Source organism: Rhinopithecus bieti, unplaced genomic scaffold, assembly GCF_001698545.2.
Source record: "Rhinopithecus bieti isolate Rb0 unplaced genomic scaffold, ASM169854v2 scaffold_44368, whole genome shotgun sequence".
NCBI classification, from domain to species: Eukaryota; Metazoa; Chordata; class Mammalia; order Primates; family Cercopithecidae; genus Rhinopithecus; species Rhinopithecus bieti.
Genome location: NW_016817889.1, coordinates 733,969 through 752,657, shown reverse-complemented (window position 1 = coordinate 752,657; position 18,689 = coordinate 733,969). Strand labels below are relative to the sequence as shown.

At 41.7% G+C, this 18,689-nt stretch overlaps 1 protein-coding gene across 10 annotated transcripts in view; it reads left to right on the top strand.

The window, feature by feature from the left end:
- IMMT (inner membrane mitochondrial protein) overlaps positions 1-18,689 on the top strand; it is a 56,706-nt gene that overhangs the window by 35,859 nt on the left and 2,158 nt on the right. For 8 of the 10 annotated variants that reach the window (XM_017856291.1, XM_017856290.1, XM_017856289.1 and 5 more), the window contains 7 exons: positions 1,908-2,011; positions 3,979-4,114; positions 4,917-5,046; positions 10,719-10,733; positions 12,816-13,039; positions 16,188-16,319; positions 17,846-17,975. In XM_017856291.1, coding sequence (XP_017711780.1) covers positions 1,908-2,011; positions 3,979-4,114; positions 4,917-5,046; positions 10,719-10,733; positions 12,816-13,039; positions 16,188-16,319; positions 17,846-17,975 — 871 coding nt within the window. Of the gene's footprint in view, positions 1-1,907; positions 2,012-3,978; positions 4,115-4,916; positions 5,047-10,718; positions 10,734-12,810; positions 13,040-16,187; positions 16,320-17,845; positions 17,976-18,689 lie in introns of all 10 variants that reach the window. The other 2 variants (XM_017856284.1, XM_017856287.1) reach the window with 2 other exon arrangements.

The following is an 18,689-nucleotide window of genomic DNA, read 5'->3' as shown; positions in this document are numbered from 1 at the left end:
TTTCTTTTTTTTGTTTTTTTTTGAGATGGAGTCTTGCTCTGTCACCCAGTCTGGAGTGCAATAGCATGATCTCGGCTCACTGCAACCTCTGCCTCCCAGGTTCAAGCGATTCTCCTGCATCAGCCTCCCGAGTAGATGGGACTACAGGTGCCCGTCACCACACCCATCTTAGTAGAGATGGGGTTTCACCATATTGGCCAGGCTGGTCTCAAACTCCTGACCTCAGGTGATCTGCTCACCTCAGACTCCCAAAGTGCTGGGATTACAGTTGCGAGCCACTGCACCTGGCTACATAGAACATTTAAAAAGCAATACACGAAGAAAAGTACAAATATTTCTTCTAAATGTGTGGGCTCTTAACCTAGAGTTGAGTCTGTAGATAGAATTCAGGTGCTCATTGAACTTGAAGGAGGGAAACATCTTTATTTTCCCGAGCCTCAAATTGAAATTTAAAACCATTTTCTTCAACTATGAATACTGGCAGCAAACCACAGTAGTGTTAGCAGTACTGTGACCATGTCACCAATACAAAGCACAGATGTTTTCAGATCACATTATAGTACTTGCAGATCTCTTGAATATTATGTATGCTCATCACTAGTTCTAAATAGGATATTTATTAGTTCTACCACTAGATCTTGTTTATTATTTCACATTTTTTTTTGCTTTTGAGACAGGGTCTTGCTCTGTCACCCAGGCTGGAGTGTGGTGGTGTGATTACGGCTCAGTGTGGCCTCATTGCGGGCTCAGATGATCCTCCCAGATCAGCCCCTCAAGTAGCTGGCACCACAGGCATGAGCCACTACGCCTGGCTGTTTTTTTTATTTTGTTGAAATGGGGTCTCCCTATGTTGTTCAGGCTGGTCTCAAACAACTGGGCTTAAGTGATTCTGCTAGAGTGCTGGGATTACAGGCATGAGCCACTGAACCACGTCTAGGCCCTGAGTGTTCTGGGTACCTTGCACCCCCTCATAATGTGAGCCTCTTGCTGCACTTAGTGGTATTAGTGTTAGAGGGTTTTCTTCCTAATATATTCCCTAAATATGAGCCAGCTCTGCTTCAAAAAGTGGCAATCAGTTCCATAGCTGGAGAAAAACGTGTTGGATCTGCCTAAGATTTTCAAGGAAAACTTTTTTTTTAGAAGGAGTCTTGCTGTGTCACCAGGCTGGAGTGCAGTGGCGTGATCTCAGCTCATTGCAACCTCCACCTCCTGGGTTCAAGCGATTCTCCTGCCTCAGCCTCCCTAGTAGCTGGGATTACAGGCGCCCACCACCACGCCCAGCTAATTTTTGTATTTTTAGTAGAGACGGGGTTTCACCATGTTGGCCAGGATGATCTCGCTCTCTTGACCTCATGATCTGCCCATCTCAGCCTCCCGATGTGCTAGGATTATAGGCGTGAGCCACTGCGCCTGGCCAAAATTTTTTTTTTTTTAATACACAATTCATATACCGTAAGAGTCACCACAAGGGAGGTTTTTGAGAATAGTTGACTTATATGTAACTAATTAGGAAGAGTAATTCTTTAGAGTAACATTTAGGCGGAATAAGGATCATACAAATATGTAAACCTGCTATTTATCCTTAAACTCTGATTTATCCTTAAACTCAAAAACATCCTTTTGAGAATCTTTAAAAAAAAAAAAAAAAAACCCCTTAAAAAATGCTTATATGGCCGGGCAGTGGCTCATGCCTGTAATCCCAGCACTTTGAGAGGCTGACGTGGGCGGATCGTAAGCCTTAAATTAAGAACATAAGCCTTAAATTAAGAGTTCTTACTCTGGAGAAATATTGCATATAAATTTTTACCTTTGACTTCAATGTCACATATTTCTGTGTTTAATCTTGTTGGCCTATCATATGACAATAATAGCAATTATTTATTATATAATTAAAATGTTTTGTTTAGATTGCAGGCGAGAAGAAATCTGCTCAGTGGCGCACAGTGGAGGGTGCATTGAAGGAACGCAGAAAGGCAGTAGATGAAGCTGCCGATGCCCTTCTCAAAGCCAAGTAATTACTCATGGACTTTAACAAGTAATTAGGGCCTCCTGGTGGCTTTCTTTGGGCTGGGTTTTTTTGTATTGTCTGTATAGAATAAAGAGGAGGTAGAGAAACCCTTCCTTCCCTTTTCCACCCGTGCTTGTTCTGAATTGGCATTAGGAACTCGTACAAAGGTGTAAAAAGAGAGAAGGAATAAAATATAATTAGTCCAGGCTGGGTACAGTGGCTCACACCTGTAATCTTAGTACTTTGGGAGGCCTAGGAGGCAGATCACCTGAGACCAAGAGTTTGAGCCATCCTATCCAGCATGGTGAGACCCTGTCTCTACTAAAAATGCAAATATCAGCAAGGCATGGTGGTGTGCGCCTGTAGTCCCCGCTACTCGGGAGGCTGAGGTAGGAGAATCACTTGAACCCAGGAGGCAGCGGTTGCAGTGAGATGAGTTTGTGCCACTGCACTCCAGCCTAGGCGACAGAGCGAGACTCCGTCTCAAAATGTATATATATAAAATTAGGCCAGAATAAATTTGGCAGAAACTTATATAAAGGATTTTTTTTTTTTTAATTCATGGTCTTGCTCTGTCGCCCATGCAGGAGTACAGGGGCATGATCAGGGCTCATTGCAGCCTCAACCTCCCGGGCTCAAGCCATCCTCCCGCCTCAGCCCCCTGAGTAGCTGGGACTGGCATGAGCCACCATACCCAGACATATAGAGGATCTTATATAAAAGTCAGTTTTGCTTTGGATTATTGCTTAGATGATGTATCTCTTCAGATGTGCTGAGATTCTGCTGTAATTTTAAGATTTTACTGGGACAGTTTGGGTAGTTTATCAGAATGTAGAAAGTATGTCACAGTCTGTTTGCCTTAACAACCAAAATAGTGAGTATGTAATAGGTATGCCACCTTGACCTTGATTCCTGGAAGTTGGCTAAAACTAGCATGGAACAAGCATACCCAGATATAAGATCAACCTCCGTTGGTGGAAACCTCTATTTGACTAAAGATCCTCATCAGCAGTATGGAATAGTTATTTGTCACTCAAAATTTTGCTGTCTTTCTTAGGAAAATATTTATTCTTAGTAGAGAAAGAAGTCTTTGATAAAACCAGCATATCTTTTAGGAGATTTAAGGCATTATGCTCATATCACTTTGAGTTCTGTGTTTTATGGTGGGTAGAGCACAGTCTGTCTGACTTACGAAATATTCTGAGTCGTGAGGGCTCCCTGAGTCCCAGTTAAGTATTTGCTCAGTGAGGTTTTTGGCCTTCTCCTGTGCCTTTGCCTTCCTTAGCTCTCTCTCATTGGTTGGTGAGTCAGGTTGATCCTTGCAAGGGCTGCTGTTTATTGCATGCTCATGATTCGGCCAGGCACTAAGTACTTCTCATGAATTAACTTCTCTTCCTTACACAAAAGCGTGTAGGAAATGAAAGGCTGATATGGGAGCTGAATCTGGGGATCTTATTCTAAAGTCTGAGTCACTCCATATACCATATTCCCTCTCTGGTTCACTCTAGTAAATCTAGCTTCTAACCAAGATGTTTTCAGTTGTTGATGAGAAAAGCCTCTCGTTTATTGACTCCAAAAAAGCACTGATGCTTGTTCAAAGGTAGTGAGTTAGCTCAGTTGATTGTTCACAGTCAGTTATGGATGGAACTCTCTCGCTTTAGTCTTTCCTCTCTTCTTACTATTGCACTTGACTAGTCTTTAAAAAAAAAAGAAAAAGCAGTTACATTTCTTTCATTGACTTTTCTTTTCGTTTTTTAAAATAAAATAGAGACATGGTTTCCCTATGTTGCCCAGGCTGGTCTTGAAGTCCTGGACTCAAGTGATCTTCCTGCCTTGGCCTCCCAAAGTGCTGGGATTACAGGCATCAGCCACTACTCCTGGCCTCTTTCATAGACTTAACAATTATATACTCTACTGACATTAAAACTCCTTAATACAGTTGACAAAATCTTTGTTTTGTTGGTTTCCAGAGAAGAGTTAGAGAAGATGAAAAGTGTGATTGAAAATGCAAAGAAAAAAGAGGTTACTGGGGCCAAGCCTCATATATCTGCTGCAGAGGGTAAACTTCACAACATGATAGTTGATCTGGATAATGTGGTCAAAAAGGTATGTTTCCTACCTTATAATATTTTATATTTTAAAATATAATCTCTTAAAGGATTTTAAGGATTTAGGAAAACAGTAAATTCCTACCATCTCCCCCTCTTTTCTCCTGCAAAATATATTAGTTGTTACTGTTTTAAAAAATTTGCCTTGGCTGGGTGTCGTGGTTCACACCTGTAATCCCAACACTTTGGCAGGCTGAGGCGGGCAGATCACTTGAGCCCAGGAGTTTGAGACCAGCCTGGGCAACATGGTGTGAAACTCTGTTTCTACAAAAAATACAAAAAATTAAGTGGGCGTGTTGGTGTGCGCCTGTAGTCCTAGCTGCTCAGGAGACTGAGGTGAGAGGATGGCTTGGGCCCGGGAGGTTGAGGCTGCAGTGAGCTGAGATGGTGCCACTGCACTCCATCCTGGGTGACAGTGAAACCCTGTCAAAAAAAAAAAAAATTTTGCCTTGGACACCAGCCAAGTGGATTGTTCTGTATTGTTGATACTTTCTATAATTAACATTTTTGGTTATGATTTTGTCACTTATGAAAATGTCCATTTTGTAGCAGATCTTCTGGCTGCATTTATGTGATCTGTATGGAGGGAGGGGGCCTAGTAAGATGGGAAAGGGCCTGTCCATGGTATTTGAATAGGAATTAGAAGGAAACAAATAAGGCTTATGTTTCATTTCTGAGCTTCAGATTTCCTTACACATTTCCAACGAAATATAAACAAAAGAAGGAATACTACTTCTGTTTCTTGGAATGTTTGTGGTACTTTTTGTTCGATTTATCATATACCCTTTGTATTTGCTCAGGTCCAGGCAGCTCAGTCTGAGGCTAAGGTTGTATCTCAGTATCATGAGCTGGTGGTCCAAGCTCGGGACGACTTTAAACGAGAGCTAGACAGTATTACTCCAGAAGTCCTTCCTGGGTGGAAAGGAATGAGTAAGTACAACTGAAGTAATGTTTTTTTTCGATGTTTTAACAACTAATCAACGAATCTAAACTTGCTTCATCTCCATCTTAGTCCAAATCCCTCTGACATGCATGCATATCTCTTTTTGTGTACAGTACACTGTTTCAGCATTTTATTTTAACCACAATCATTACAGATGACACAGCCGCGACAGTACTCTTGTAGTTTTAGCCGTGATGAACATGAGTTTCAGCTAGTGTTTAATTTCATAATCCGTGATTGGTTCTGTTCTGATCTTTGCTGCTCAAAAAAAAAAAAAGTTTGAAATTCAAGTGAACACAAGTGACATTATAACCTTGATGCTACTGAAGTGTTATTGTATATGTATAAGTATTTTTTAAAACCTTGTTACTTTAAAAGTATTTGTAGTGAATTATTTAAAGCACACTTTATGTCTGCTCTGTGACAAAACAACACTTTGTTGAAAATGTACCTAGGGACCCTGCACTGAGAAAGGAACGAGCTGTCTGGCTATCCACTTCCTCAGGCTGATACTACAGAGAACTTTGATGCTGAAGTCGTTTCATGGTGTAACTATAGTCACATTTCCTTGAAGTTCTGTGACAGTACTGAGAATCACAGAGATCACCCGTCTCAGCAAAATTAAAATACTGTTTATTTTTATTTTTATTTTTTGTTGCCCAGGCTGCAGTGCAGTCCTCCACCTCCCGGGTTCAAGCGATCCTCCTGCCTCAGCTTCCCAAATATCTGGGATTACAAGCATGCGACACCACACCAGGCTATTTTTTTGTACCTTTTCTTTTTTTCTTTTTTTTTTTTTTTGAGACGGAGTTTTACTTTTGTTGCCTAGGCTGCAGTGCAGTGGCGCTATCTTGGCTCACTGCAACCTCTGCCTCCCAGGTTCAAGCAGTTCTCCTCCCTAAGCCTCTCAAGTGCTGAGATTACAGGTGTGAGCCACTGCGCCCTACCAGTTTTTTTGTGCTTTCAGTAGAGACAGGGTTTTGCCATTTTGGCCAGACCGGTCTTGAACTCCTGACCTAAAGTGATCACCTTGGCCTCCCAAAGTGCTGGGATTACAGGTGTGAGCCACCACACCTGGCTTAAAACACTGTTCAAATGTTAGCATTTGTTAGAAAGGAGACTTCTCATGTCGTAGGCCTCTCCAGGCTGAAGGTATCAGGGTTGCCTCAAAGAACCATGGCTGGTCTAAGGAGTGAAGTGAAACACCAGTGCAAGGATTTATAATCATTCTGCATCATGGCCATCCAGGGAGACTAAATGTCAAGAAATGGAGTTAAGGCTGTCAAAAGATAACTCAGACATTTAGCTCTTTGAATGCAGTTGACTCAGGAGGCAGATACCAGTTAGACTGTTGTCAAATAAAAAAGTGACAGTACGGCCAGGCGCGGTGGCTCAAGCCTGTAATCCCAGCACTTTGGGAGGCCGAGATGGGCAGATCACAAGGTCAGGAGATCGAGACCATCCTGGCTAACACGTTGAAACCCCATCTCTATTAAAAAAATACAAAAAACTAGCCGGGCGAGGTGGTGGGCGCCTGTAGTCCCAGCTACTCAGGAGGCTGAGGCAGGAGAATGGCGTAAACCCGGAAGGCGGAGCTTGCAGTGAGCTGAGATCCGGCCACTGCACTCCAGCCTGGGCGACAGAGCCAGACTCCGTCTCAAAAAAAAAAAGTAACAGTACGATTTATGAGAGAGAATAATGTGGAGAAATACAAAATGCAGTCTGGGACCAGTGACTCTTGTTTAGACACTGGATAGCTACCATCTAGCAAAGAGGGCATTGTGGACAGTTTGTCCTTGAGAAGGATAAACTTGAGCCACGTTGACACTGCTTCCCTCATCAGAATTTCTCAAGGGGTTGTCAGTGTTTCATTGAGGTTACAATGGAAGCAGATGTGAGCACCTCAGAGACCTTCCCTGATTATATTCCTCCACAAACCACTGTACCGTATTACTTTATTTTATCTTCTTGAAATTCTTATTCATTGGCTTGTTTGTTGTCTCTTTGCATTAGATATATGTAAGCTTCTTGGCATAAACTTGACATTGGTAGTAGTAGGGAGTCTCCAGTGGCTCAAATAAAATGAAATTAGGTTGACAGGGCAGGACAAATTTTATTTGTGGAGAGTTAGATACGAGCATCAACCCTAAGAATTTGCATTCTGTCTTTGGTCTTCCCAGTAGACTAAATCCTACTAATTTTCCCAAGCCAGCTCTGACGTTTTTAACTTTTTTCTTTTTTTCTGCTTTTGAAAGTGCCTATCACAAATCTTTTTTTTTTTGTAAGATGGAGTCTTGCTGTGTCAACCCAGGCTGGAGTGCAGTGGTGGGATCTTGGCTCACTGCAACCTCCGCCGCATGGGTTCAAGCGATTCTCTTGCCTCAGCCTCCCGAGTAGCTGGGATTACAGGCGTGTGCCACCACACCCAGCTAATTTTTTTGTATTTTTAGTAGAGACTGGGTTTCACCATGCTGGTCAGGCTGGTCTTAAACTCCTGACCTCAAATTATCCATCTACCTCGGCCTTCCAAAGTGCTGGGATTATAGGCGTGAGACACCATGCCTGGCTGCCTATCGTAAAACATGAAAATGTTAAACAGTGGTTCTCAACCGAGGGCATTTTGTTCCTCACGTGACATTTGGCAGCACTGGGAGACATTTTTGTTTGCCACAACTGGAGGGAGCAACTGGAGGGAGCTACTAGCATGTAGTGGGTGGAGGCCAGACGTGCTGCTAAACATCCTGTAGTACACAGAATAGCCCCTTACAGCAGAGAACTGTCTGGACCGGAAGGTCAGTAGCACCAAGGTTGAGAAACCTGTGCTAAAGAAGGGTGCCATGTAGAAAGTGAATGTCCCGGCCGGGCGCGGTGGCTCAAGCCTGTAATCCCAGCACTTTGGGAGGCCGAGACGGGCGGATCACGAGGTCAGGAGATCAAGACCATCCTGGCTAACACGGTGAAACCCCGTCTCTACTAAAAATACAAAAAACTAGCCGGGCGAGGTGGCGGGCGCCTGTAGTCCCAGCTACTCGGGAGGCTGAGGCAGGAGAATGGCGTGAACCCGGGAGGCGGAGCTTGCAGTGAGCTGAGATCCGGCCACTGCACTCCAGTCTGGGCGACAGAGCGAGACTCCGTCTCAAAAAAAAAAAAAAAAAAGAAAGTGAATGTCCCTTGTGAAGCAATCTCTGAGTTGTTTCTCCATTTAAATCTTTATTAATTTATTAAATGGAGTATATATTCACAATACAAAATTTGAAAGGTATAAATGGCATTTGAAGTTTCCCTCTCACACGGTGTTCCTCCTCAGGGACAACCGGTATTACTGATTTCCTGTGTATTTCTAGAGACAGTAATTATTCCATGATTACCCTAGCCCTCAGTGGATGTCCTCAACTCTGAAATCAGAATGCACTAAGACCTAAACCAAATTTGTTAGTACTGGTTTGTGTTATGAGGCATTTTGCTCTTATTATCATTTTTTTTATTATACTTTAAGTTCTGGGATTGCTTTTATTATTATTTCCCTAAACAACAAATGTCCTGATGATGTTCACTACGTCCAGTACTCTTTCTGTGTTATCTGTAGCTGAGCAAGGTTCCAAACGTAATAATAGCTAGTGGTATTGGGCATTATTTTGTACCAGGCACTGAGTTCTAAGTGCGTCACATATCTTAACTTATTTGAAATTCATAACAGCCTTATAAGGCAAATTTTGTTATTATCCCAATTACGTAAATGAGAAAACTGAGGCAGAAAAATAATTTGCCCAAGGTTGGGGTAGAGCCGGGATTTCATTCTCCCTCACTAGCCTCACTATTCTCTGCCAGAATGATTTGTATCAGCAGCATGGGACTCCCTTTTAGCGTTTTGAGAAGAAGAATGATGTAACCATAATAAGGAGGAAAATTTATTTTTGTGAGATTGACGGTGTAGGAGGGAGTGATGAACATGAGTTGATGTTCAGAGCCCCTTGGATGAAAAATACCAGTCTTTGGACATGTTGAATCCAAAGGTTATTAAGAAGGTCAGGACTGGCCAGGTGCAGTGGCTCATACCTATAATCCTAGCACTTTGGGAGGCTGAGGTGGGTGGATTGCCTGAGGTTAGGAGATCAAGACCAGCCTGGCCGATATGGTGAAACCCCATCTCTACTAAAAATACAAAAATTAGTTGAGCATGGTGGCGTGCGCCTGTGGTCCCAGCTACTCGGGAGGCTGAGGCAAGAGAATCACTTGAACCCGGTAGGTGGCGGTTACAGTGAGCCAAGATCGTGCTGCTACACTCCAGCCTGGACAACAGGGGAGACTCCATCAAAAAAAAAAAAAAAAAAAGATGGTCAGGACATTCATACCAGGATGTTCAACAGCTCATCCTGAGAGGCAGTAGCTGCGACTGGCTGCACTCCCCTCTCCTGTCACATGTTCACACTGGGTGCTTGGGATACCTGTGATGGTGGGGGGGGGACATTATTCCAGCTATACAGAATGCCATTTTTTTCTTTACTCTCAAATCAGGCCACTGTAGTTCTTCGTTTAATTTGCACAGGTTAAATTAAAATTTAGTATGAATTCATTATTTTAAAAATTTCAAAGAAAAACTGAATTTATTAAGTATTTGAAATGTTAAGAGAGGCCTGGAACTGAGAACAGAGAGTCAAAACTGTAACTTAGTACAATACTGTATGAACTAATAAAAATATGAGGGATAAAAGAAAATTATAGTTTCTATGAAATGCTTAAGTTGAGGCCGGGCATGGTGGCTCATGCCTGTAATCCCAGCACTTTAGGAGGCTGAGGCGGGCAGATAATTTGAGGTCAGGAGTTCAAGACTAGCCTGGCCGACATAGTGAAACCCTGTCTTTACTAAAAATACAAAAATTAGCCAGGGGTGATGGCACATGCCTGTAGTCCCAGCTGCTCGGGAGGCTGAGGCAGGAGAATCGCTTGAGCCCAAGAGGCGGGGGTTTGCAGTGAGCTGAGATTGCGCCAGTGCACTCCAGGCTGGGTGACAGAACAAGACTCTGTCTCAAAACAAAATTAAAAAAAAATGTTTAGGTTGCTGGGCACAGTGGCTCATGCCTGTAATCCCAGCACTTTGGGAGGCTGAGGCAGGCGAATCGCTTGAGCCCGGGAGTTCGAGACCAGCCTGGGCAACATGGCAAAACCCCGTCTCTACAAAAAAATACAAAAATTAGCTGGGTATGGTGGCACACACCTCTAGTCCAAGTTACTTGGGAGGCTGAGGTGGGAGGATTGCTTGAGCCCAGCACGTGGAGGTTTCAGTGATCTGCGATTGCACCACTGCACTCCAGGCTAGGCAACAGAGGAAGACTGTGTCTCAAAACAAAAAAACAAACAATTTCAAACAATTTAAGTTGATTACTGTGAAACAAAGATAAGTCCTTTAAAACCAAAACCACAATATCAATGATTCTTTTATTTTCTAAAATGTTATTTACCTTGATTTTGTCTTGTTTTACAGTTTAAATTTTAGAAAATAGCTGTATCATTTCACTTTCCAGTATTAAAATAGCTTTTCCTGGTACTAGTCTCCGATTCCTTCTTGTTTCCTTTTAGATATTTCTGTTTAATGATCAATAACTAAAGTATGTGCATTCTTTTCTTTTTTTTTCAAACTGTTCTATTTTTTCCTTTGTAGGTATTTCAGACTTAGGTGAGTGTACATTTCACATTTAAAGTCTTTTGTTTTGGATATTAAAAGACTAAAGTCTTTTTGTTGTGCCTATGATTTCTTACACAAAGCCATCTAAATAGATATAAAGTAGAATTATGTCACATGATAAATCTGAATTGGATATTTTTGGCATCCGAATGCTCTCAAGAACGAAAATGTTTCATCAAGTGATTGGAATCTATCTTATAGATGTGAAGTGTGTGTGCGTGTATGTGTTTGCACGTGCCCGGGTGTAATATGGATTGTAACTGATTACTTTGGAGAATTTCAAACATTAAAAAGTAAGAAGAAAACTAAGGAACTTCCAGGACCCATCACTCAGTTTTGTAGCCATCAGCATATGACCAGTTTCGTCTCATCTATTCCCACTCCTCCTCAGCTTATATAGAAGCAGACTCAAATATCATACTCTTTCACTTGTAAATACTGTGAGTATGTAAATACTGTGAGTATGTTTCAAAAACATCACCATACTATTATCACACCCAAAACTTCTTAATAATTCCCTAGTCACCAAATGTCCATTCAGTGTTGGTATATCCCCTATTGTTTCATAGAATGAGTTTTTACAGTTTTTTATTCGAATTGATACCCATAAGATATTCCACGTGTTGAGTTTAGTCAGTATATCTCTTGCCCCTTTTTGTTTTTTGCTTTTCAATGTATTTATTAAGAAATTGAGTCATTAGTCTTATAGATTTTCCTACATTCTATATTTTGCTGTTGGAGCCATAATTCTTCACTTCATCTTAGCCAAAAGACTAAGAAGAGATGGAGTCATAATTCTTTTTTTTTTTTTTTTTTTTTTTTTTTTTTTTTTTGAGACAAGGTCTTGCTCTGTCACCAGGCTGGAGTGCAGTGGCACAATTTCAGTTCACTGCAATCTCTGCCTCCTGGATTCAAGCAATTCTTGTGCCTCAGCCTCCTGAGTAGCTGTGATTACAAGCATGTTCCCCCACGCCTGGCTAATTTTTGTATTTTTAGTAGAGTCAGAGTTTTACCATGATGGCCAGGCTGGTCTCAAACTCTTGGCCTATGGTGATCCAGCCATCTCGGCCTCTTAAAGTGCTGGGATTATCGGCATCAGCCACTGCATCTGGCCAGTGGAGCCATAATTCTCTCCCTCTTTTTCTTTTTTTTTTTTTTGAGATGGAATCTTGCTGTTTCCCAGGCTGGAGTACACTGGCGTGATTTCGGCTTGCTGCAACCTCTGTCTCCTGGGTTCAAGCAATTCTCCTACCTCAGCCTCCTGAGTAGCTGTGATTACAGGTGCTGGCCATCATGCCCAGCTAAGTTTTGCATTTTTAGTAGAGACGGGGTTTCACCAGGTTGGCCAGGCTGGTCTCGAGCTCCTGACCTCAGGTCATCTGCCCACCTCAGTTCAGCCTCCCAAAGTGCTGGGGTTATGGGCATGAGCCACCGTGCCTGGCTGGAACCATAATTCTTAATCTGTGTATGTGTTGGTACATTTTTGGATTGAGATTTAAAAGAAACACAAACATTGGTTTCAGCCTGGATGAGAATCTTTGGGCATATTTTAAAAAGCTTTGCAGTGGTTCTGATGGACAGCTCTGGTTGCTCTGTTCGGGTTTAATCTATATCATATGTGTTTAAGAAAAGTAAAAAAACTTAAGGAAAAGTCTGAGAGAATTTGAATTTGATTTTTAGTTTTAGCAGAAAAGAATCTTCAATTGGATGCCTGTTGTAACTAATCATAGTTATGGCTGAAAGAAAATATAGAAGTGATTGTATATGCAAGGTTTTTCTTTAAAGACAAAGTAACAGTAAAGTAGAAAGTCTATAATTAGTTCAGATTAAAAGAGGGTTCCTGGAAAACAACTGATTATCTGAAGGGTACCTGAATTTTGCCAGGGGCTGAAAATATCTTATTGGGCACTAGCCAATTTCTGATTGAACTGGGGAATCTAAATCTCTTTTCATGTTAGCTAAGTTTTACGTTTGTTTACTGCTCTTAAATTATAGTCGGTTGATGCAGATTACCTTGTAATGAGGTATAATTTCAGTGACATCATTAGAATTTTAACGTGTTCTTTTGCTTAGCTGACAAGCTCTCTACTGATGATCTGAACTCCCTGATTGCTCATGCACATCGTCGAATCGATCAGCTGAACAGAGAGCTGGCAGAACAGAAGGCCACTGAAAAGCAGCACATCACGTTAGCCTTGGAGAAACAAAAGCTGGAAGAAAAGCGGGCATTTGACTCTGCAGTAGCAAAAGCATTAGAACATCACAGAAGTGAAATACAGGCTGAACAGGACAGAAAGGTAAAAGAAGTGAGAATTGTTGCCTAACATTTTAAAGTGACTCTAACTTGATTGTTTACTTCTAGAAATAATACTGGCTCAGCCGGGTGCAGTGGTTCATGCTTGTAATCCCAGCACTTTGGGAGGCCGAGGTGGGTGGATCACTTGTGGTCAGGAGTTTGAGACTGGCCTGGCCAATATGGTGAAACCCGTCTCTTCTAAAAATAGCAAAATTAGCTGGGCGTGGTGGCTCGCACCTGTAATCCCAGCTACTCGAAAATCTGAGGCAGGAGAACCATTTGAACTAGGGAGGTGGAGGTTGCAGTGAGCTGAGATTGTGCCACTGACTCCAGCTTGAGCGATGGAGCAAGATTGTTTCAAAAAAAAAGAAAGAAAGAAAAAAAATACAGTCATTGGCTTTAGGATATTGAATATAAGTCATGCTAACTGACCTTTAGAGTGGAGCTTAGGTCCTCATTCTCCTCATGAGAACTTCTAGGAAAGGAGTGATCAAGCAGAGTTCCTTTATGTTGAGCAGATACAGAAGTGTAAGAAGGTAATAAGCTACTGGTATCCAGGATTATCTAGCTCATCTTTCCAGTGGAGCTGGGCCTCTGTCCCTTAAAGCAGTGCTGAGTGAATCTTTGTTGGAGTCTGAGTATATTTTTCCCTGCTAGTGTTGTTAAGTGGTTGGTGGTTAAAAATCAGGTGAAACACCTTCTTTAGCCCTCTCTCTGGGCACATCATTTATTAAATAGGTGTCCACAGGCTGATTTGGGAACCTAACTACTCATCCCGCCTTTGTGTCTTCTTAGCAGCACTATTGGCCGCTCCATCCTTCTTGAAACTATTTCTTCCCTAGGCTCCCTGACGCCATACTCTTCTGGCCTTTCTCCTACCTTGCTGGCCACTCCTTAACCTCCTATTCTGCTCAGCCTCTCAAATAGTGGCATGCCTGGCATTAGTTCTGAAACCTTTTCTCCATCTAAACTGTCTCTAAGTGTTCTTGTTGAGTCCCGTGGCTTGGAAGTTTAAATACCATCTATACCTGATAAATTTCTATCTCCAGCTCTGACGTCTGCCTTGGCTTCAGGTTCCTATCCAGCAGCCTACCTGGTATCTCCAGTTGGATTTTCAGTAGTCATTTCATGCTTATCATGTTCCAAACAGATTTCTTTATTCTCTCCAACTTGTCTTCCAGCTCTTCAGCTTTTTTCTCTCTAAATAAACAGAGTTGAACAAACTACTCAGTTATTTAAGCCCAAATCATGCTTCGTTGTTCCTCCATCAATTCATACTCAGTCGCCCCACAGATCCTACCAGTTCTGCATCCAACATAAATCCCAAATCTGTCCACTCTGTTACTACCACCTTAGCCCAAACTGTCATCTTAATAGCTTCCACTATTTTTTTTTTTTTTTTTTTTTTTTTTGGAGACAGAGTCTGTCTTTGTGGCCCAGGGTAGAGTGCAGTAGTGCAATCTTGGCTCATTGTGACTTCTGCCTCCCAGGTTCAAGCGATTCTCGTGCCTCTCAGACTCCTGAGTAGCTAGACTTACAGACGCATGCTACCACACGTGGCTAATTTTTGTATTTTTAGTAGAGACGGGCTTTTGCCATGTTGGCCAGGCTGGTCTCGAACTCCTGACCTCAAGTGATCCACCTGCCTCGGCCTCCCACGGCGCCAGGATTACAGGCATGAGGCACCATGCACGGCCTACCCCAAGGAATTTAAACACCAAAGTGCTGGGATTACAGGTGTGAGCCACCATGCCCAGCCAATTTCCCCTTTCTTCATACCCTTCTTTCTGTGTCTGTTTACGCAGGCGAATAAAACATAGTCAAATCAGACACGAACTACACTGCTGGAAATCCTCCATGGACTACCCATTTCATTTAATATAATTCCAAATTCTTAACCAAAACCCAAAAGGCTTCTTGAGTGCTGCATGCCGTGAGCCGTTTCACTGCTTCAGGCACCCTGGTATTTTTTGTCTGTACTTTGACTGTATCTTTCATCTTGGGACCTTTATGTTTTCTCTGCCTGGTACATTGTTTTGTCTTCTCTGTTTAAACCTTGAGCTGTAAGCTTAAGTTTTAAGCCTAAATGTCACCTTCTTAGCAAGACTGAGATTTCCTATCCCTTCAGTCCAAAGTAGAGCCTCTGTATTACTTTCTGTTATGTTGCCCTGTTTATTTTAAATGTAAGGTGGGGGAAAAGGAGGTTGAAGGGGTGTTGATGCTTCACAACAGGTCCTTGCCTGCTCAAAGTCATACGTAGAAATATGTGTCACAATCTGACATGTCTGTTTTGTTTACTTGTTTACTGTCTGCTGCCTCCATTGAGATACACACTGTGTGAGAGCAAGAAGTTCGTCTGCCCTAAGCACCATCGGATCCATACAGATAGTAGGCACTGCCTAGAACACAGGGCTGGCGCTTCATAAATACTTACGCACTGACTGAATGGATTCATTGATTTATTATATTGTTTCTGAGAAAAAATAAGTTCTGAATTTCAGGTAATCAGTGTTAAGTAATTGTAAAGTGACTTAACGGCTATTTGTTAGGCAAGGTATATTTTTTGTTTTATTTGGCCCATGTTGAATTTAAATTCATTTAAAAATAAGCAGTTTTCTTTGTTTAGAAGAAACTGTGTTCAATAACTTCCAGATACTTACTTATTTTCTTAATGATTCTTCCAAGTAGGTATTATTACTCACAGATGAGAAAGCGGAGATTTGAGAAGATAAATCATTTCCCCAAGGTCACACAGATGATTGTGGTAAAGCTACACTTGATCCCAAGTATATAGTTACTTTTCTTCATATCCTGGATTTAGTTATTTCTCAGAGGAGCATGTGATTCAGGAAATGAGTGTTTTATATGAGAAGCAGCCTGGTGATGTGGAAAAAAACACAAATTTGGGGGTGATAGAGACCTTTGTTTGAAATCTGTTTTTTGCCACAGCTGTGTGATCTTGTTTGAGTCACCTTCCAGGGTTTAGCTTTCTGTTTCATATAAGAAGTAGAAGTGTACACATGCCCAGCACATTAGAGGGGTTCAGGATATGGAAGCCGCTGTTGTCATGGTTGATAGTGGGCTTTCTGTTTTCCTAAAAGTATATGTGGAGAATTGGAAACTAATAATTATTATGTTTGGTTTCACAGATAGAGGAAGTCAGAGATGCCATGGAGAATGAAATGAGAACCCAGCTTCGCCGACAGGCAGCTGCCCACACTGATCACTTGCGTGATGTCCTTAGGGTACAAGAACAGGAACTGAAGTCTGAATTTGAGCAGGTGAGGACCTGGACTCCCTTTAGCCCTACTCCCCTCTTCCTGACAGGATTAACAGACTCTCCTTTCCTTTTAATGTACTCTAAGGATGTCAAAGAATTGGAAATCTCCTTGTATGTCTACAAAACTGCTTCTTTTTACATAATGGTGTACCTGTGTGTTCATGATCAGATGTGTTTTTAAAATATATATTCTAGTCATTTGGAATCTTCAGAGCTTTAAGGAGAGTTGGTAAAGGGGATTTCAGGAATGCAGACGGTAATATTTGACATGTGCATCTTCCTCCTATAGATGGCGTGGTAGTGCTTAGATTTTTGTAACTGAGGTAATTTCCCAGAGATGTTAGGTTTTGAAATCCCAGTAAATTATAAAGATGCCCATAATTATAATTTCTGTTCAAGAAATCATTTACAGTAATATTAACTTGTTACTTTGTCTTGCAAGAAGATATTGAGGTTTTCTAAGTAAAATCTTCCAGAGAATCGCAATGTATGTCAATATGAAAAGGTATTTTAAATTCTATTTGATGGATATTTTCTGAGAAAATTAATGGATAAGCTCTTAAATACATGTTATTGGAATAGAATTTAATTATTACGTTTAGGTTTGCAGTACAGCTACTTTACTTTCTAAGGCTGACAATTTGTGGCTGAGCACAGTGGCTCACACCTATAATCCCAGCAATTTGGGAGGCTGAGGCAGGTGGATTGCTTGAGGCCAAGAGTTCGAGACCAGCCTGACCAACATGGCGAAACCCTGTTTCTATTAAAAATAGAAAAATTAGCTGGGCATGGTGGTGCATGCCTGTAATCCCAGCTGCTCTGGAGACTGAGACATGAGAATCGTTTGAATCTGGGAGGTGGAGGTTGCAGTGAGCTGAGGTTGTGCCACTGCGCTCCAGCCTGGGTGACAGAGCAAGATGCTGTCTCAAAAATAAAATACAGTTGGCAGTTTGTTTCTGACTTTAACAGCCTTCTCTCTTCTCTTGGTATGCTTCCTCTAATATTAGGTTCCATCCGTACATTTGTAAAGAATTATATACATCAGCTGGGCATGGTGGTTCATGCCTGTAATCCCAACTTTTTGGTAGGCCGAGGCGGGTGGATCACGAGGTCAAGAGATCGAGACCATCCTGGCCAACATGGTGAAACCCGTCTCTACTGAAAATACAAAAATTAGCTGGGCATGGTGGCACGTGCCTGTAATCCCAGCTACTTGGAAGGCTGAGGCAGCAGAATCACTTGAACCCCGGAGGCGGAGGTTGCAGCGAGTCGAGATTGCACCACTGCATTCCAGCCTGGCAATAGAGCAAGATTCTGTCTCAAAAAAAAAAAAGAAAAGAAAAAATATATATATATGCATCAAATATGAGTCAGACATTTTTGAAACTTTCTTTACACAAAATGTAGGAATTTCGTGACAACCATAAGGCCCTCTTTGCTTCAGCAAGTAGTTGCTGGAAGATTACACAGTTACGTGACATGCATTGAGTATCACTTTTTTCTGGAACTATTTTTGTTTTATTTCAGAACCTGTCTGAGAAACTCTCTGAACAAGAATTACAGTTTCGTCGTCTCAGTCAAGAGCAAGTTGACAACTTTACTCTGGATATAAACACTGCCTATGCCAGACTCAGAGGAATCGAACAGGCTGTTCAGAGTAAGCATAAGCTATGTTATCTTACAGATAATTTCCCTCAGCATAATTTATTAAAATAATTTTATAGGGAAAATGGGGTACATGTATTGACATCAGGACATAAAAATACTAATCACTCTACTTAATTGCAGTTTTTGCCATTAAAAGTAATGGCAAAATCTATATAACTAGAAATTTTATACCTTGTATGACAAACACAAAATCACCATTTACAAGGCTATTTACCCAGTACCCTTTGGCCATGTCTCATGTGCCTGGGTGGTAAGGGCTAGGGGTCAGTGTGGTCCCATGCTTGCCTTCTGCAGGCCTGGTGGGTTATCCGGAGGAAATGATTTGCCAAGTCCAACTACCAAATGGACAGTATTTATGCTGAGGCCTCCATGTGCCACATTGAAAGAGAAATGTCCTGACAATGAGGGTGTTAATAAAATGGGTTTTTTAGGATGTTGTGGAATCTTTTTTTGTCACATAACAATAAAAATAAATTCCATACTCATGGAATTTCAAGATCCAGTAGTCTGTTAAGTTCATTTGAAGTCTCCCATTTCTTTTTTTTTTTCTTTTTTTTTTGAGACAGTCTTGCTCTGTTGCCCAGGGTAGAGTGCAGTGGCGTGATCTCGACTCACTGCAGCCTCAGCCTCCTGAGTAGCTGGGGATACAGGTGCGTGCCACCACGCCTGGCAAGGTTTTTTACCTTTTTTTTTTTTTTTTTTT